Source organism: Amblyomma americanum, chromosome 3 (genome assembly GCF_052857255.1).
Source record: "Amblyomma americanum isolate KBUSLIRL-KWMA chromosome 3, ASM5285725v1, whole genome shotgun sequence".
Classification (NCBI taxonomy): Eukaryota; Metazoa; Arthropoda; class Arachnida; order Ixodida; family Ixodidae; genus Amblyomma; species Amblyomma americanum.
Genome location: NC_135499.1, coordinates 140,263,282 through 140,281,254, shown reverse-complemented (window position 1 = coordinate 140,281,254; position 17,973 = coordinate 140,263,282). Strand labels below are relative to the sequence as shown.

At 51.0% G+C, this 17,973-nt stretch overlaps 1 protein-coding gene and 1 pseudogene across 1 annotated transcript; one reads left to right on the top strand and one right to left on the bottom strand.

Annotated features, from left to right (window-relative positions):
* Window positions 1–211: 211 nt before the first annotated feature.
* On the bottom strand, window positions 212–1,585 carry LOC144123363 (uncharacterized). The gene is made up of 2 exons (XM_077656206.1): window positions 1,502–1,585; window positions 212–618 (listed from the first exon to the last, which is right to left on the bottom strand). Exons 1-2 carry the CDS (start codon window positions 1,569–1,571, stop codon window positions 428–430), a joined length of 261 nt encoding a protein of 86 aa, XP_077512332.1. The 5' UTR covers window positions 1,572–1,585; the 3' UTR covers window positions 212–427.
* Window positions 1,586–4,765: 3,180 nt separating this feature from the next.
* Window positions 4,766–6,145, top strand: LOC144123362 (stromal cell-derived factor 2 pseudogene; annotated as a pseudogene).
* The last annotated feature ends 11,828 nt before the right edge of the window (window positions 6,146–17,973 follow it).

The following is a 17,973-nucleotide window of genomic DNA, read 5'->3' as shown; positions in this document are numbered from 1 at the left end:
AGGCGTTTACACTATATAGGTGCTACGTGGAACGGTGGTCACGCCAACGAAAATGTCTGACACTACCGAAAAAGATGTACGTGCAGTGATGCTGCAAGCAGTAAGTCTTGATGGGACAACATGTGAAGCGCGGGAAACGAGCACGTGATCCACCGGCGCGCTGGATTCGGCGGAAAGACAAAATCATGACATTCCATCATAAGCATTTTATTGTCGAGAAAGCGCAAAGACCATGCGTGCGTCCAGGATTAGGTGTATAATGCCACACCGCATTGCATGTCTAAGTATATATAATTATAGCTAAAATGTAGCGACGACGTGTGGCAAAAAATAAATAACTCGTCTATGATAAGGCCTGTAGAGAGGGCCAGAATTGTAAAGCGATAGGCCACGTCGGCATGCAGGTTGTCTCACGAAGGTGCGAACCCTATCGGAGGAATACGGAGAGTGGCCAGCGGAAGCAGTCTTGCAGGGGCGCGCAGATGGGGCAACCCGGAGCCGGATCGTAGCAGTCTGTCGGGCAAGGCAGGCACGGAGGGCAGAGGCAGATCTCGCACGCCGCGGTGTCGTAGCCGATCACACAGCTAGGGTCGCAGTAGTCCACTGGGATGCACAGGCCTGCGGGTAGCAGAAGGGCGTTGTAGATATATAACATGGCTAATGAACGATACATCGAGGTGTAAAGTACTACTCGAGTGGAAAAGCGCAGCGTACAGGTGTGGACAGGTCGTGCTGCGTTGTGCCGGTGACCAAAGCAACAACTCGCTACTGACAGTTGTAGGAAACAAAGTGGACGGCACATGCATGCTACGCATATTGCCCTGCATGCGTGCACGTGATAGGAATGGTGCATTGTCGCATTCAGTGTTCTAATTATGTGCGTCGGGGCAAAGTGTGTCTGGGACAGAGGAACCGAGTAGCTGCCACAGGAAAGTTCGGCGTCATCAGGATAAGCACGGAGTCATGTAGAAGAAAGCCGCTATGAAATGAATGTTGTACAATAGCGCCTGGCGGATTTAGCGACCATAAGAAATGCCCGTCAAAACAAACCACCTCTGCGTTCTACATTCAAAAAGCCCGCCCCAAGCGCCGGGCTACCACAACTGCAGACCAGCTAGTACTGGTAGTGCCATCTGTCGCCTCTACAGCGATTGTTTAGGATCGCGCGGCAGCGCTGGAGAATAGCATACGCGAAGAAACTGATAGTAATGGGCGTTTAGGTGCTAAGGCAATTAAATTCGATCAGAGACATGGTTCTGACACGTACATGCACCGACGACAGATGATGACATACTTTTGCGCGGCAATCTAAAAAATTCAAATGGCGTAACCTTTACGTTAGGGCTAGTTCGTGAACCTTTCGACTGTAGTCTAGAACGAAGCACAAGCAATTACCAACTAAAAAAAACACAGAACGAGCCTACTACCGTATGAGCTTCCTGTAGTAGTTGCTTTTGGCGCGTATTGAAGGCAGTCGAATAAAAAACCTGTCGCCACTGACCTGGGTAAGCCGTCGTGCTCAGAACCAACGACATGACGACGGCCGAAAAGAACACGAAGGTGGACCTCATGGCGGCACAACTTGCTCTTGCAAATACAGCGGATGAGCACGGTACTGGCAGGGCCGTCTGGCTATATATATATGTATGGCATGGGAGGCGCATGCGCCCATAGCACCTAGTAATTTTTTCATTACCTTCGATACGCATGCGGACAAGCCGGTGGTGCGCCAGACTTCCACGTGCCATCAACTGCATGTATATATGACGAAGCGTGATTGCCCATCGCAACTATGTAAGCACATAGTTGAAAACTCGAGCTGTGCCGGCTTCTTCCGATAATCTACTGATAATTTGTCTCTGCATGCTATTTAACTGCGGTCTAGAAGCGCATAATGCCCGTGGTTTATATATTTTTATTCTCTTACTTCTGCCAAATGTGCGGGCGGAGCGCATGCTTGTATGCATGTGCTTTCCGATTCTGACGTCACAGTGCTGTGCGCGTGTGTGATTTAATTCCTCTAAAATGAACTAATCACGCGCACAACCTGTACACATTTCTTATTGTGTAAATAGTTTGTACATATTACTTCTCCCCCTATCCTCTCTTCCTGTCCCCTCACCTCTTTCATTTCATTTCTCCATTCTGCCTGCTATCCTTTATTTCCGCTGCCCCAGCTCAGGTGCTTCAGTATGGATGGCAGATGCCGGGGCTAGCAAAAATCTTTTCCTTCCTTTTTACTATTATTTTTAATAAAACCACTACCACCATTCTCTACCGCCTGCCGTACTGGCGTGTTTGCAGTCCATATTGCCATTTACCCATAAGGTACCGAATTCTACCAAAAAAAGATCGAAATTAATCGAGCTGTATCGCTCTCCGTTGCCGTGATATAGCAGATGCAGCCGGCTGATTATGCGCCACCGGATTAAGAACTAGACAAGGAACAAGAAATAACACTGAGAAGTAAACAAACAATAGAGAGAGAGAGAGAAACCCTTTAATGAAAAAGCAGAGAATTTAGTCGACGTTTAAAAATCGCTGCCATGCTACTCTGCGTGGGGAAGGAAATTTGGGAGGTGAAGACGGAAGGAGAGGAGTGCGGGAAAGGTTAAATTAGAGAAAGAAAAAAAAAGGGGGAGAACATAAAATGCGGCCATTAAATGCCTACTAAGGGGCGCATTCGCAAACAAACAAGTACTCAAGTCCACAAAGACTGCACGCGATCTAAAACTGTGAGTTGAACAAAAACGAAGTCCTTCTGGTTGTGTTTGAAATTAAAGTTGAGAAATGCTCACACCAATCAACAATTTATTTATAAGCCCAATATTTCCAGACCAACTCGGTCCCTTCTTCAGGGGTGATTGATAGGCGAGCCGCTCACTGCTGCTGCTGCTGCTGCTTGCTCCTTATCAGTCACCCCTGAAGAAGGGACCGAGTTGGTCTCGAAATATTGGGCTTATAAATAAATTGGTCGGTGTCAGTAAGTTATCAGCTTTTAAGACTGAGAGCCAAAATGCGCACACTGGCACAGAGGCGGACCTGTACCACGTGGTACGGGCCTGTCAAGACAAAATAAAAAAAAAGAACGAAGGTTAAAAGAACCGATGAGTGAGTGGCGGGAGGAAATGCCGCCCAGCTCAGACCCGAAAATTCACCAGGTGCTGAACGAAAGGGCAAGAGCGACTGCAAGATCCAACGGACTCCTGGAATACTGGACCGACCGACAATTTTACGCCCAAAGTAAAATGTTATCATCACTATCTTCAGCTGCTCTTTGCCTCAGCCAAAAGAGACCGAAGTCAATTTAATTATCCTTTATACGACGTTCGTTCCGACATGCAACGCCGCCCCTCTCAGCTGAGCCGCTGTTGCTGACACGAAGAAAGGAAAGGGCACGGGCCTGCCTACTGGCTCACACCGAGCCACGCTCGCTGCCGCGTGCCGACAGTAGGAGAGTTAAAGGATAGGAGAGGAAAGATAGAAAGAAAGAAAAGGCGCCGCTCGCTAATAGGCCCATAGGCACCGGGCCGATCCCGGAGGCAGTGCAATACCGTGCCAGAGTGCGTCTAGCACGCCGCCATTCAGCTGAGCCAAGAGCTCCCGATCGAGTCTGCTTTTTAGCAACAGAAGTGCTATACAGCATACCCAGCAATTCTAGACAAAAACCTTTTCAACGAGAAAGAGTTCATGAACGCAATTTTTTCATGTATTGCATAATTTCACTATAACAATCAATATATTCACTGATCTCCCGTCAGCAGGCTTGCATTTTTTGCTGTTAACGTTCCCCACTAGTTTTCTTTGGCAGCCTTAATTGCTCAATGCGAGCGATGGCAAAAGTCTAAAAGAAAATTTTGCTACGTATCGAAAGAATGGACCATTACCTTCAATGTTTCCATAAGAGTACCTTATAATATTAAAATATTCAAAACTGTTATCCAATAATGCTGGACATGTTCCGCTTCGCCAGCCGCTGTAAGTATAAGCGTGAATACAACCCAGAAAGAAATAAGCGAAACTCCGCTGTGCTGCCCATGCATGACACAGTCAAACAGCAGTATTTTTACGCTAATACAAAGCTAAGTACAATAACTGTATATGTAGGCGAATGTAAGATACACGTGTGAAATGTTATCTTTGCCCCAGTGTGGCACATTTATGGAAGGCCCACGATAGTGTGATAGATCTTGAAGTTTCCTAAAAAAAAAAGAGGGCGGTGAGGATGTAGGGAGGAGGTGAAAGGGGAACTAAGCTCAGTTTAAATCAAACACGGCGAACCGGCTTTATTTCACTTCAATGCGACTCATGTACCATCCATCCCGCCTCCGGTGATGAGGGAGGAATAAAAGAAGAGGGACACCTAATTTCATAATTTTTTTTAATGCAATACGTCACTGATGACGTCACTGCCCGCTAGTCGATCAGGATTCTTCTGGACAACGCTGGACGTCGCCGGGTTTTTGCTCCGGTGAGGATTCAGAGCGGTACGGCATGCAAGGTAACGGCTGTAAATCAAACCGCCTTAGCATATGCATAGTAGCGCAAAAGACACAGTGAACAAACGAATAATAAAAAAGGAAGGGACGACGAAGTGTGTCAAGCTTTGTTTGTTTGTTGTCCTTTTCGCCACTGCTGATGTCATCAACCGCTTCCTTTATTTGCAGACGTTGTGTCGCTTCGCGTGTGCATCATCGGCTAGCCCGGAAGATAGCGAAGAATGCTAGCAGACGATAGCAAAAGGAAACTAGCGATAGAGAGCGAAGCTAGCTCTTCGTCTCGGCCCGAGCAATTTCTTACGTAGACGTACTCAACAGTCCACAAAGCTTGACCAAGTTTCGCGCTGCTGCCTTTAAAGGAGTAACATACGGTTTTAAACAGCCTATCACCACAACATGGTACACGACTCTGCCTTCGCGCTGCTGCGCGCGCAATTGACAGAACAGACGGGAAAAAAGCTCGATTTCACCGTTAGTGGCGCCCTCACAGCAGCGCAACATTAACGCACTGTTCCTATCAGATGATTTAGGCGCCCGAAATAGCCAGCATTATCAGTTCATTTTTAGGCTCCGCTCGAGATCTGCGCCCGCCAAACTGTAGAAAATTCATGCTTTTCTTGCGCGCAAGTCACAGAGCGATGGAAGAACACTGACGCATTTCGCCAACGCTCACAGGCAGAAAAAGGCGCAAAGAAAAGGCAAAAGTTAATCCGAAGAAGCTTCCAGTCATTCAGCCTGAGGACATCATCATCATTCCAGTCAACCGCTGTTAGCACCTGTGTCAGCAAGTAGGTGTCACAACTGCAGCGTGGCACGTGCAGCGAAGCAACGCACGAGAGCGCGCAGGCAGGAACAATCAAAAAGAGCCAGCAGGGCCCATAATCGAACAGCTTTCGGCAGTGTTCAGCGGACGCAATGGGGAGCCCACAGAGCCGTCGGTGGATTGTGCTGTTCGGCTTGCTATGCGGTCTGGTCGGCGAAGCCCACGGCCAGTTCCATTTACGGTACGTGACCTGCGGCTCACTGGTCAAGCTGTTGAACCGGCGTTGGGACGTTCGACTGCACTCGCACGAGGTTCGCTACTCGGGTGGCAGCGCCCAACAGTCGGTGACGGCCACCGAGAAGCAGGATGACGTCAACAGCCACTGGGTGGTCAAGGGCCAAACAGACACGAGCTGCTCGCGGGGCGACCCCATCAAGTGCGGCGACATCGTGCGCCTGGAGCACATGCCGACCAAGAAAAACCTGCACAGCCACCACTTCCAGTCACCGCTGACCAACAAGCAGGAGATCAGCGCCTACGGAGACAACGGGCAGGGCAACTCGGGAGACTTCTGGAGAGTCGTCTGCAAGACGGGCCACTGGGAGCGCGACGCCGACGTCAGGCTCAAGCACGCCGACACCGAAGCCTGGCTTTCCGTCTCGGGCAAGTCTTACGGCAAGCAGTTGGGCGGACAACTGGAAGTTTGCGGTGAGCTGGCGCCCTACGATGAGTCGTGCCTCTGGAGAACGGCCGAAGGTGTCTTCGTGAAGCCGGGTGAGGGACGCTTGCACATCGTCAAGCACACGGAGCTGTGACGGGACCGTCTCATGCGCAGCTTTTGTGACTGTCTTTTCTTTGCTGTTGGCAGTACATGTATTAAAATCTTTTTTTTTGCACATTTTTGTCTGTTGAGCGTGCCGTCAACGTTGCAGCTATGCTGTAACCACAGGCGGGAAGATTGCAAAATTTAGAACCACGTTGCTCGCGGCGCCTTTGCCCCTATCATAAGAGCTTCCAATAACGCCTCCCTCGTGTACTAATGCTCAAATATCCTTGCCTTAATTGGGGTCATCCTCGTTTCCTAGACGGGCACTTGAGTAGGTCAAGAGCCGCCGCGGTGGCTGAGTGGTTACGGCGCTCGGCTGCTGGCCCGAAAGACGCGGGTTCGATCCCGGACGCGGCGGTCTAATTTCGATGGAGGCGAAATTCTAGAGGCCCGTGTACTGTGCGACGTCAGTGCACGTTAAAGAACCCCAGGTGGTCGAAATTTCCGGAGCTCTTCACTACGGCGTCTCTCATAGCCCGAGTCGCTTTGGGACGTTAAAACCCCATAAACCATACACTTTAGTAGGTCAAGATTAGAAGGGTGGGGTGTAAATGAGGATGAATTATGTCGTCGTAGTGGAGGGCTCCGTATTAACTTCGACTGTACCCGAGGTTCTTAACGTGCTCTCACGTCGCAAAACACATTTCGGCGCCCTTCGTTCTTCGCAGCCGTCGAAACGCGGCTCCCGCAGGCGATACTCGATCCCGAGTCTAGGCCGAGGTCGTACGACCTCGCTGGGCAGCCGAATGTCATTACACTGAGCTACCACGGCGGTTACACCTGCCTTTAGAACCTAGTGGGACGTATTATGGCCGGCCTTCGCAAGCCAAGCGAGGGACCCTAGCCAAGCTTTCTTGAAGCCGTTCCCTTTCCTCTGGCGGTTGTTGTCCTCTGTTTGAAAGGCGCATACCCACAGTGGGAGAGAGAGAGAATAAATATAAATTGGTTTTGGAGGAAAGGAAACGGCGCAGCATCTGTCTCACATATCGGCTGAACCCCGTCGTAAGGGAAGGGGTAAAGGAGGGACTAAGAGAAAAAAGGAAGTGGAGGGCTCCGGAATAATTTCGACCACTTGGGGATCTTCGTAACGTGCACTGACATCACATAGCACACGGGCGCCTTAGCGTTTCGCCTCCATATAGAAACGCGGCCGCCGCGGTCGGGTTCGGACGGTACCCGGATCAGTAGCCGATAGCGCTAACCACTGGGCCACCGCGGCGGGTAGAGACACCCATATGAATATGAAAATTGTTTTCGGGGAAAGGAAATGGCGCAGTATCTGTCTCATAATCGGCGGACACCTGAACCATGCCGTAGGGGAAGGGATAATGGAGGGACTAATTAAGAGAAGAAAGAAAGAGAGAGACAACTTTATTTGCCACGGGCGTCGGAAATTAGGGCAGGTGGGTACTGTTTGGGCGATGTCCTGGGCCCACGAAATCAGGGGGATCGGCCAGGGTACCTCTGGTGGTGCGGGCAGGGCATTTTTCTTTTCTTTTTCCCGCCATTTCTAATTTATGTATCTACCCACCTCGGTGTCAGTGGATAGGGCGCTGGGCTGCTGAGCCCGAGGACGCCGGTTGAACTCAACCGCGGCAGGCGTGTTCTGATGGAGACACAACACAGAAGGCACCCGGGTGCTGTGCGATGCCAGTGCACGTACCCAGAGCGGTCGAAACTATCCGGAACCCTCCACACCCGCCTATCCCACTCCCAACAAATCCTCTGGAGGCGACTCCAGACCCGAACTCTTCCTACCCCTCAGCGTCTCTCCTACTTCCGCCATGTTTCCCCAGAGTGCACTCTCTGCGGCGCTCCGCACGCCACCCTGGACCACATCCTCTTCGGCTGCCCTGCCGATCCTCCCCCGCAGGGACAGCCCGCCATCGGTACATGGGAGGAATGGGAGGCCCTCCTTGCGTCGCAGGACCCGGACACGCAACTTCGCTGTGTGAACCGGGGTGCCAGTGCCATGGCCCTACTTGGCCTGGACACATGCGCGTAATGTGAGGGCTGTGGATTGGCCCTGAGATCTTAAAGGGTCCAAACTCGCTTGCCACTAAAGTTTTCCATCCATCCACTACGGCACCTCTTTTTAAAGCGAAAGCTTTACTACACCAGCCACCGAGCCATTTCGGCTCGTCGCGCCGTATGCCGTATGCGGAGGCCGACGAACGACCTTGACCCGCCGTTGCCTAGCAACGTCGCAGCCGCGCTCCAACAGATGGCGCCGCCGTTGACGCCGCTGCGGTCGCCGCTCTAACCCAGCGGAGATGTGCTCCTATCCTTTACCCCTCCTACTTGCAGCACGCGGCAGCGAGCGTGGCTCTGCTTGAGCCAGTCGGCAGGCTCGTGAATTTTCCTTTCCTTCTTCCTCTCAGCAACATCAGTCAGTCAGTGTATTGTGGTCGTTATGGAGAGCGCGAAAGAGACGCAACAACGACCGAACGAAGCAAGGAAGAGACAACGCGCTCAAGAGACGCCAGAAGAACGCGCCGCACGACTCGAGAAGCGTCGTAACCAAGATGCGGCTAGAAGTTGTGCTGCGGAAGAGCGGTTTCAGTTCTCAAAAGCGTCGGAATGAGACGCTGCGTAGACGACGTGCCGAGGAAACGAAGCTTTCGCAATTCAACTAGGGTTAACCAGAGCTAAACCAAAGCCAATTTTTGCAGCGGGAGCTACACTCGGCTACCAGTCGAGCATTTCGCGGCACAGGCGAGACGCCAGTTATGCGCATGCGCTACCATGGTACATGTGGGAGGAAAGTTGTGCGCATGCGCCGTTACCATGGCAACTGGTGAGGAGGAGTGGTGCCGCGCGCTATGTCGTTCCCCTCCGTCCTTTATCCTTTCCTTTACGGCGCGGTCCGGGTGTCCACCGAGATATGTGAGACGGTTACTGTGCTTTGCGCGCTCGCGGCGCCATCTGGCATGACGTCACACCGCGCGGCTCGCCGCCGTTGCCGTTTCGTATGACGTCACACCGCGTTCATCACCCGAACCGCGCGTTGTCGCATGCGCAGCGTTGCGTATAAAAAGCGATGTAATCGGCGGCTGTATCGCAACGCTTGATATGGATGCTCAGAAGGAGAGTACAGCCGCTGCTAAACGGCGGTATAGACGAGAGAACATTAACTCCCGATCCTGAGGTTGTCGCCTGGCACTTGGCTACGCAACAAAGAATGAGCGTCAGAAGGCGAAGAGAGCAGCGGAGACGCCCGAACAGAGAGGAACGCCTTGCCAAACGGAGACGCCAGACTGCCGAGCGCATGCCGAGCGTAATAGACGCCGCATAGCCGCCGAGATCGAGCCTATGGAAGGCGTCAGTCAACGGCAACCAACCGAAGAGGATGTGAAGGCCCGTCGTGTGACTGATCACACCATTCGAGTTTCCGAAAGTGCATCTGCGACTCGGACATTTCAAGGTAGGTAGGTAAACTCTTTTATTGCGCCCAAAAACAGGGGACCAGTCAAAGGACCGGTTGCGCTGACTTAGAGGAGGTCGGCGGGGATCCTTTGGGATGCCGCGGCCTCCACCGCGCGCTGGATAAGCCAGCGTTGGTCTGCTGGCTTGGAAGTACACAGGAGAGACTCCCACGTCTCTGGGGTGTTTGCGTTGCCTGTGTTGTAATGTGTACAAGTCCACACCATGTGTATGAGTGTGGCCGGAGTTGAGCAGTGTTTACACATGGGGGCTATCTGTTCCGGAAAGATCCTGCTGTATAAGAGGGGGTGCGGGAAGCTGCCAGTTTGTAGTTTGCGCCATTGGACGGCCTCGCGTCTTGTTAGATCGCGGTGTGCGGGAGGATATGTGCACCTTTGGAGTCGGTAGTGCTGGAGTATGTCCGTGTAAGTGGTGAGTAGAGAAGCGCGTGGGATATTAGTGTCAGCGGAAGCAGGGTGGCTGATCATACTCTCGGCTCGGCAGCTGAGATCTCGAGCGAGAGTGTGTGCCTGGGCGTTTCCGCTGAGCGACTCGTGGGCTGGAGCCCAAAGAAGTAAGCGAGATGTGGAAGAGGGTGCTGTAGAACGTAGAATGTGTAACGCCTGGCAAGAGATACGGCCAGCATCGTAATTGCGAATAGCCTGTTGAGAGTCACTGATGACGACTTTGGTATTAGGGTCGGCTAGCGCGAGCGCAATGGCAACCTCCTCAGCTGCGGTGACTGTTTCTGCATTGCGAATGCTGCAGGCTGTGTACCAGCTGCGGTGAGGGGCGAGAGCTACCGCCACCATCGCTGGCCTCGATGGATGGTAAGAGGCGTCCGTATACGTGACGTCCGGACGTCCGCTGAAGCGTTTCTCGAACTGACGAGCCCGGTCGGCCCGTCTCTCGGCGTGGTGTTCCGGGTGCATCCGTTTGGGAATGGGAGGAATGCGGAGATTTAGGCGATATTCCGATGTAAGTTCAGCGTAACTTGGGGCCGATCTCGGCGGGGAGATCCCAACTTGCTGCAGTACCGCTCGGCCAGCGTGTGTGAGTGAGAGCCGCTCATACTGGGCGGTGAGGGTTGCTTCGATCAGTTCGCTCACGGTATTGGAGATTCCGAGAGCCATGAGCTTATGGGTAGCTGTGGACATGGGAAGACCTAGGGCCGTCTTGTATGCTTTTCGAAGTGACGCGTCTAGCCGTTCGCTTTCGGCACGAGTGAGACGTAAGTAGGTTCCAGAGTAGGTGATGCGGGAGCAGACGAAAGCTTGAACGAGGCGCAGGAGGTTGGACTCTCGCATGCCATGATGCTTGTTGGAGATTCGCTTAAGGAGGCGTCCGATCTGCACAACCGACTGGTCGATGCGTTGGATCGTGATGTTGTTGCTGCCGTTGGCCTGTAGATGCAAGCCCAGGATCCTGATGTTGTCTGTTCGAGGAATCGGGTATCCTTGCACCTGGAGGTTGATGTCCGGAAGTATCTTTGAAGGGCGTCGTCCCGGGGAAGGAATGATGATATACTCGGACTTTGTCGCCGAGCACGTGAGGCCAACTGTACTTAGATAATCTCCGATCCGTTCGATCGCGGTCTGTAAAGTCTCTTCAATCTGGCCGTCACTGCCGCGCGTGATCCAAAGTGTGAGGTCGTCAGCATAAATGCTGTGATGCAGGTGGGGGATGTCGGCCAGTAGCTTCGGCAGGCCTATCAGTGCGACGTTAAAAAGCATCGGCGAAAGTATACGGCGCCTTGCGGCGTGCCACGGTTTCCCGGAGAGATGATGGAAGGATCTCCCGTGCCGGCTTTAAGTTGCACTGTGCGGTCGGTGAGAAAGTTTCGGATGTACGCATACATGCGATGTCCGACACCGAGAGCTTGAAGTTGTTGAAGAATCGCTTCATGGAGGACGTTGTCGAATGCCTTGGCAACATCGACGGACATTTCAAGCGGACATGTCTCCTGTTGCTAAACATACAGTGCCAACAACAAGCTCAGCCAGGGAAACGTACCTCCCGCTACGTATATCCTGGCATAGCGGAGCTAAGCCACTGCCAATTTTTTTGTATGTCTTCTTTCATTCCCTCCTTCATTCTTTCCCTCATGGTGGTTGAGGTGTCCGCCTAGAAGTGAGAAAGTTACTGCGCCTTTACTTTCCTCAAAACAAGATCGCCAGGTGGTCGAAATTAGCCCGGAGGCCGCGGTGGCTCAGTGGTTAAGGCGCTCGTCTACTGCGCCGGAGCACCCGGGTTCGAACCTAACCGCGGCGGCCGCGTTTCGATGGAGACGAACAAAAAAGGCGCCCGTGTGCTGTGTGATGTCAGTGAACATTATAGATCCCCAGGTGGTCGAAATTATTGCTCAGCCCTACCATACGGGGCCCCTATTCTTTCACTCCAGGATTCTCCCTTCCATTACGGCGCAGTTGAGGTGTCCACCGAGAAGTATGACACTTGCTGCCCTGTTTTCTTTCCTCAAAATAATAATAATAATAATTGGTTTTGGGGGAAAGGAAATGGCGCAGTATCTGTCTCATATATCGCCGGACACCTGAACCGCGCCGTAAGGGAAGGGATAAAGGAGGGAGTGAAAGAAGAAACGAAGAAAGGGGTGCCGTAGTGGAGGCCTCCGGAGTAATTTCGACCACCTGGGGATCCTTAACGTGCACTGGCATCGCACAGCACACGGGTGCCTTAGGGCTCATTCACACGAGAGTCGCAGAGGTCGCGCGACCAGCAGTCGCCTGCGACACCGCAGTTCGACAACACCGATGTTCACACTTGCAAAGGCGACTTCTCGTTCGATTCTCGTTTGAAATGAGAACTCTTGGGAAGGACGCCCCTAGAAGCACAGGTCATCTGCCCAATATTGCAACAGCGTGGTCCCATCCTGGTCCTTTGTAGGTCCAGCTTTGCCAATACAGTTCCAATGTTGGGCCAATCACTTGTGCTGCTTGGGGCCGTTCGCGCGCTTTCGAGAGTTTCGTCTGCTTTGGACGCGTCTCCTGCGCTCGTGCTTGGCCCTCGAAAGTGCTCTGGTCACTCGACATTAGCAATTGGCTGCGACGACCTGAGCGGAGAGGTAGATATAGCGGCCATGTGCACCGCGGCCGTACAAGCGGCCTGCCAGCTAGCCTGGATGCCGGCCGCTAGCATCAGAAGAATGCGCTAGTATGTCGTTTGTTCGCGTATATACCATGCTCTGTGAAGTCGAAATTCAAAAATGAATCAGCTTTGAGGGTCGTTGGCCAATACCGAGCTGCTGGATACAAACAAATTTCTTCTCATAGCTGCTTTGCTGCTGTCGCCCAAAGCGGCTCGATTGCCTGGCGTCTGCTTTCTCCGCTGCTGAAGGCGTCGCGGAAATCGAGCATATTTTTATATTATCATGAGACGGGGTTCACACTAAAGCCGTAACGAATGTAACATCTTGGTTACAGCGCTGGTCAGTTCCGAAACGCCCTCAGCTGCGGCATCAATGTGAAACCGGCTAGGCTTAGTGACGACTACGGCATCTCGGCGCACCCGCGAGCGACGTCATTGCCGAAAGCTCGGCCCGCTCGCTGATTGGTTCAGCGGTTTGCGACTCGCAGTCGCGAGGCTGCAAAAAATCGAGCAGCGAGCGACTGGCCCGCGACTGTCGCTTTTCGACCAACGCGACCGTTTGCGACTATCGCTTTTCGACCAAAACAGTCGCGCTACCTCTGCGACTCTCAAGTGTGAATGGGCCCTTAGTGTTTTTCCTCCATAAAAACGCAGCCGCCGCGGTCGGGTTCGAACCCGGGAACTCCGGATCAGTATACAGCCGAGCGCACTAACTACTGAGCCACCGCGGCGGGTTCCTCAAAACCGCCAATCGGGCTAATTAGGTTTTCGTCTTAAAAACAAATTCCTCAAAACCACCAAATAAACGGCTTCGAGAGCACAAAAGGTCCCTAAAGGGCGCCATCAGCAGTGAATTAGCAAAACATTGCAGAGAGCATGAATGCGCTCCGCAGCTTATCAACACAATGGTCATACCATCGTATTTTGATCAATGGACCAGGGAGATTGAAGAAGCCTTCAAATTCCGACCAAAGAGCGACATATGCGTCTGCATACCTTCAATAGCGCTTCGTGACAGATAAATTGATTATCTGCGTGCGATGTCTTAATATTTCACCACGTGTACAACTTATGCGTTTTTCATGGTTCTTTCTTTTCCTTCTTATACGAACGAGATGTATATATTCGACGAACGTGCATTAAAAATCTGGTTGTTATTCAGCGTCGTGTCCCGCTTCTCTCTTTGTCTCGTGCTGCGCTGCTCCCGTCACAAGATCATGCACCAACCAGCCCAAATTTTCACCTTGTTAAAGCACATTTCATGTAAACAGGTAAGTCTGAATGGCCTAGCCAGCAAGCATTCACGTGAGTTGACAGATGTATTACACAACCTGTAACGTAAGCATGTGCCTGAAATTTGGCACATATGTGCGCTTAGATGCCTGAAGTTTGCATGAAAAAGGAATAATTTTATTGAGCCAGAGCTGATAAATCTAGCTTTAACCTTTTGGGGCTGTCCATGGGACGCACAACTTTTTGGACACGGCTAGTTGTGGGGACGTTTTTCGGACGTCTTCGGGAAAAATGAGAACCTCCTGGGGACATTCGAAATGTCCTGATGGGATATTTCTGGGAGATTTTGAGGAGGTTTTGTGTTTGTTGGGAATTTGTTTTTAAGACGAAAGCTTTATTAGCCCGATTACCAGGAAATTTGCTGCGATTTAACTACTGCTGAACGTGGTCAGAGAGCGAAAGCTGTGGTGCATCGGGCAAGCAGACGCGGCACGGCGTCTGTAACGTTGAGTGCGTTGCGCACACTGGATAGGCAGCGCGCCCACGCTGCCGCCCTGGCAGATGGCAGTTAATGGTTCATCGCGAGAGGTTGGTCACCCAATGAACGCTGCGGCCTATTACCGCCCTCTAACTGGGAATCGAAAGGTTATAGGTCAAGTGGTGCAACACCATGGTGGACCACATCTGGTAAGGCCTATAGCCACGCTTGACCTCTGGCTCACTTGAAGGTGAACCGGCAACGCACGGCGAAATCGGCTTTCGCTTCAAAAGGCGGCGGCATCTGTATGTGTACGGAGATGGTACATAAAAGAGGGTGTTATCCACGCCAGACGGTCCGAGTAAATTACGTAGGCTCAAGTTGGATTACGGGTGGGTTCTGGCGGATTACTTTATTAAATTTGATTACTGTAGATTGCGGTGGATTACGGGTAGATTCTGGAGGATTGCAGTGGATTAGATTAATTGTGATTGTGGTGGAGTAACAGTGGATCACATTGAATTAAGTTGAAATTGGGCGGATTGGGGTGAATTGTGGTGGATTACAATAGATTAAGTCACAGATGGGTGGTTGAAGTTGAATTACGGTGGATTAGTGAAGGATTAAGAGTGAATTACACTGTGTTAACAGTATGGTGGATTTTGTTGGATTAAGATCAGATTACATTTAATAAACTTCTACTAAGTTGGACTAAATTGAATTAGGCTTACTGTACTGGGTTATGGGTGGATTTTGGCGGTTTAATTGTTGTAGATTAAGACTGGATTACGTTGGATTAAAATGGATTAGGGTCATTAAGTGCGGATTACAGTGCATTTGTGGGTGCGTTAAAAAAAGTCAATACTTTCGCCTTCAAAGCACGTAAGCAGTCTTAAGTGTCATCCATAACTTTTTACTCGGGTTCGAAGCTGCCACTTGGCGAGTTCTTATTCGTCCAATATTTGTCAATTATTTTCCCGACTGTAGTGCCTAGGCACTATATCCCGACGTTAACTGTGGCCACAGGTGTAGCTAGAACATCGGTCTGGTAAAGCTGTGCTGAGCTGACGCGATTTCCGTGAAACGGACACTGAGATAGCCCAGGCCAACTGCTGCAAAGCTAAAAAAGCTTGCTCACACATTTGGATGTCGTCGTCAGAGCTTTGTGCAAAAATACGCCCCACAGTTCAGTATCGTTAATTTTTGTATACAATAACGAGTTGAAACAGGTGTTCGATATCGTTTCGTGAGCTTCGCCATGTAAGCGATAGTAATTCGAGAGTAACTGCAGACGTCCCCTACTCGCATTAGCGATACAGACCCGCATCCGTCAACCGGAAGGACGGATGTGGCTGCCTCCATTGTGGCCGCGGCTATGTGCTCGAAGGAGGTTTTCTTAATTTTGCATCAATAAACAGTTACCAACTTTCACTCGCGGGCAGTTCTGTTACAATATTAAAAATTCTGCAGTCACTTAAGACTGCTTACGTGCGAGGATGCAAAAACATTACTGTCCCTGGGTGCATTGTTTACGCGTAATGTTGTACATGCATTAAAGTTTTTTTTCTACGAGTTTGTGTTTGCGCGTATGACACCACCCAGAAATCTGTGCGACGAACGGCTGCATCATAATTTTGATACGAAAGTGAGGGAAGGCGTACAATTGAAGGCGAATACGTCGTCGGTTCGAGTCCCTGTTGCAAGCTTGCCTCCAACTTGGCTAGCACATGTAAGCTGTATGCAACGGGAAATCGTATGACACCGACCGGAACGCTGTACGACAAACGGTTGCATTACCGAAACCGCGCGACCAGAAAGAGCGCCAGCCACGCCCACAAGCGCGCGTCACACAGCGGTGCGTGTCACTTGCTCCTTCCTCAGCGCCCGATTGGGAGCGGCAAGCGGGCAGAGAGCGCGTGGCTGGCGCTCTCTCTGGTTGCGCGGTTTCGACCCAGTAAAAAAAAAAAACAATGGGTCCAGTTGGAAAATTTCAAGGTGAAACCAATTGTGTATTCGTCAGACATTGGGCTCGACCAATTGAGCCTAACTGGTGCTTACAATTAGAAATAATTGGTCACCATACCAGTCCAAATGGCCAACCTATTGAACTCAATTAGCATATCTATTCGACTCAAATCGTTTGAACAGGTCAACAAAAAAAAATTCTTTCTTCTATGACTGCTGCGAGACTTCTGCCAGAATTTCTACAATTAAGGGAACTGAAATGATAAATACACGCTGTTATGAAAATCAAGCGAGGCCAACAAGCATGCATTACACACATAGGCACTGTACCAACATAAGTTCTCAACATATATCCGCAGAACACACCTTTGCAGTCACTTATATACCCCACTCATGAGACTGTCCACCTGGAGACAGTGGCGGTTGACCATTAAGCGGAGCCCGCTGTGAGGATAGAAATGATGAAAACAATTCAAGAGATTAAGCTGCTAACATCTCTTTTACAAGAAGCTAATTAGTCTAGTGTTCTGTTTTATAGCCAGCTAAATATATATACAGAATGAAGGGCATCCCTGACTTTCCAATTGGATCGCCCAGTTGGAACCAACTGGAGCTTCCAGTTGGGTGATCAGCTTTCAATTGGATTTCTGGGTTCCAACTGGGAGCTCCAATTAGTTTCAAATGGTTCCAGTTGGGCGATCCAACTGGTAGTGCCGAAACCAATTGGGACCTCACAAACCAATTGGGTAATTCAGTTGGAAATGCAGAACTCATTGGAATGTCCAACTGTAACTAGGGAAACCAAACGGACTACCCAGTTGGAGTCATGAGCCCAATTCGCTGACCAATTGGGTCCAACTGGTTCCAGGTGGAGCCAAATGGTATGCCCAACTGGACCAATTGTTTTTTTGACGGAGGCAATGTGCGGCTTCCAAAATTGTATGCGCTGTAGCGGCGACGAGAATGGCATTTTCGAAAATCTTAAAAACTGATGTGGATATTGCTTATGGTGGGCTACATGCCTATCAACAAAGAATTGGCAGATGCTTACCGAGAGGTACGTTTTCCTGGCTGAGCTTTTTGTGGTCACTGTACATTTAGCAATGAGGGACATATAGGCTCCATCTCAGCGGCTATGCGCCGTCTATTATGCTCGGCAGTCTGGAATCTCCGTTTAGCAAGCCGTTACTCTCTCTGTTCGGGTGTCTCCGCTTCTCTCTTCGCCTTCTTACGCTCATTCTCTCTTTGTTGCGTAGCCAAGTGCCAGGCGACAACCTCAGGATCGGAAGAGTTAATCTTCTCTTGTCTATACCACCATTTAGCAGCGGCTGGACTCTCCTTCTCTGCATCCATGTCAAACTTTGTGATACAGCCGGCCATTACATCTCCGTTTTTTATACGCAATGCTGCGCATGCGACGCGCAGTTCGGGTGATAGAGCGGCGTGCGGCGAGGCAACGACGAAGCGCGCGGCGCACCTGCTGCTCCTCTCCAGTTGCCATGGTAACGACGCATGCGCTCAACCGGTTTCTCCCAGCCACTGCGGAATGCTCGACTGGTAGCCCAGTGTAGCTTTCGCTACAAAAAACTTCGACGATCATCCGTGGGTCGTTTGAACGCGTTAGCAGCCAAAGGTTCGTTATATCTGAGGCTGACGCACTAGAGTTCGTTATATCCGAGGT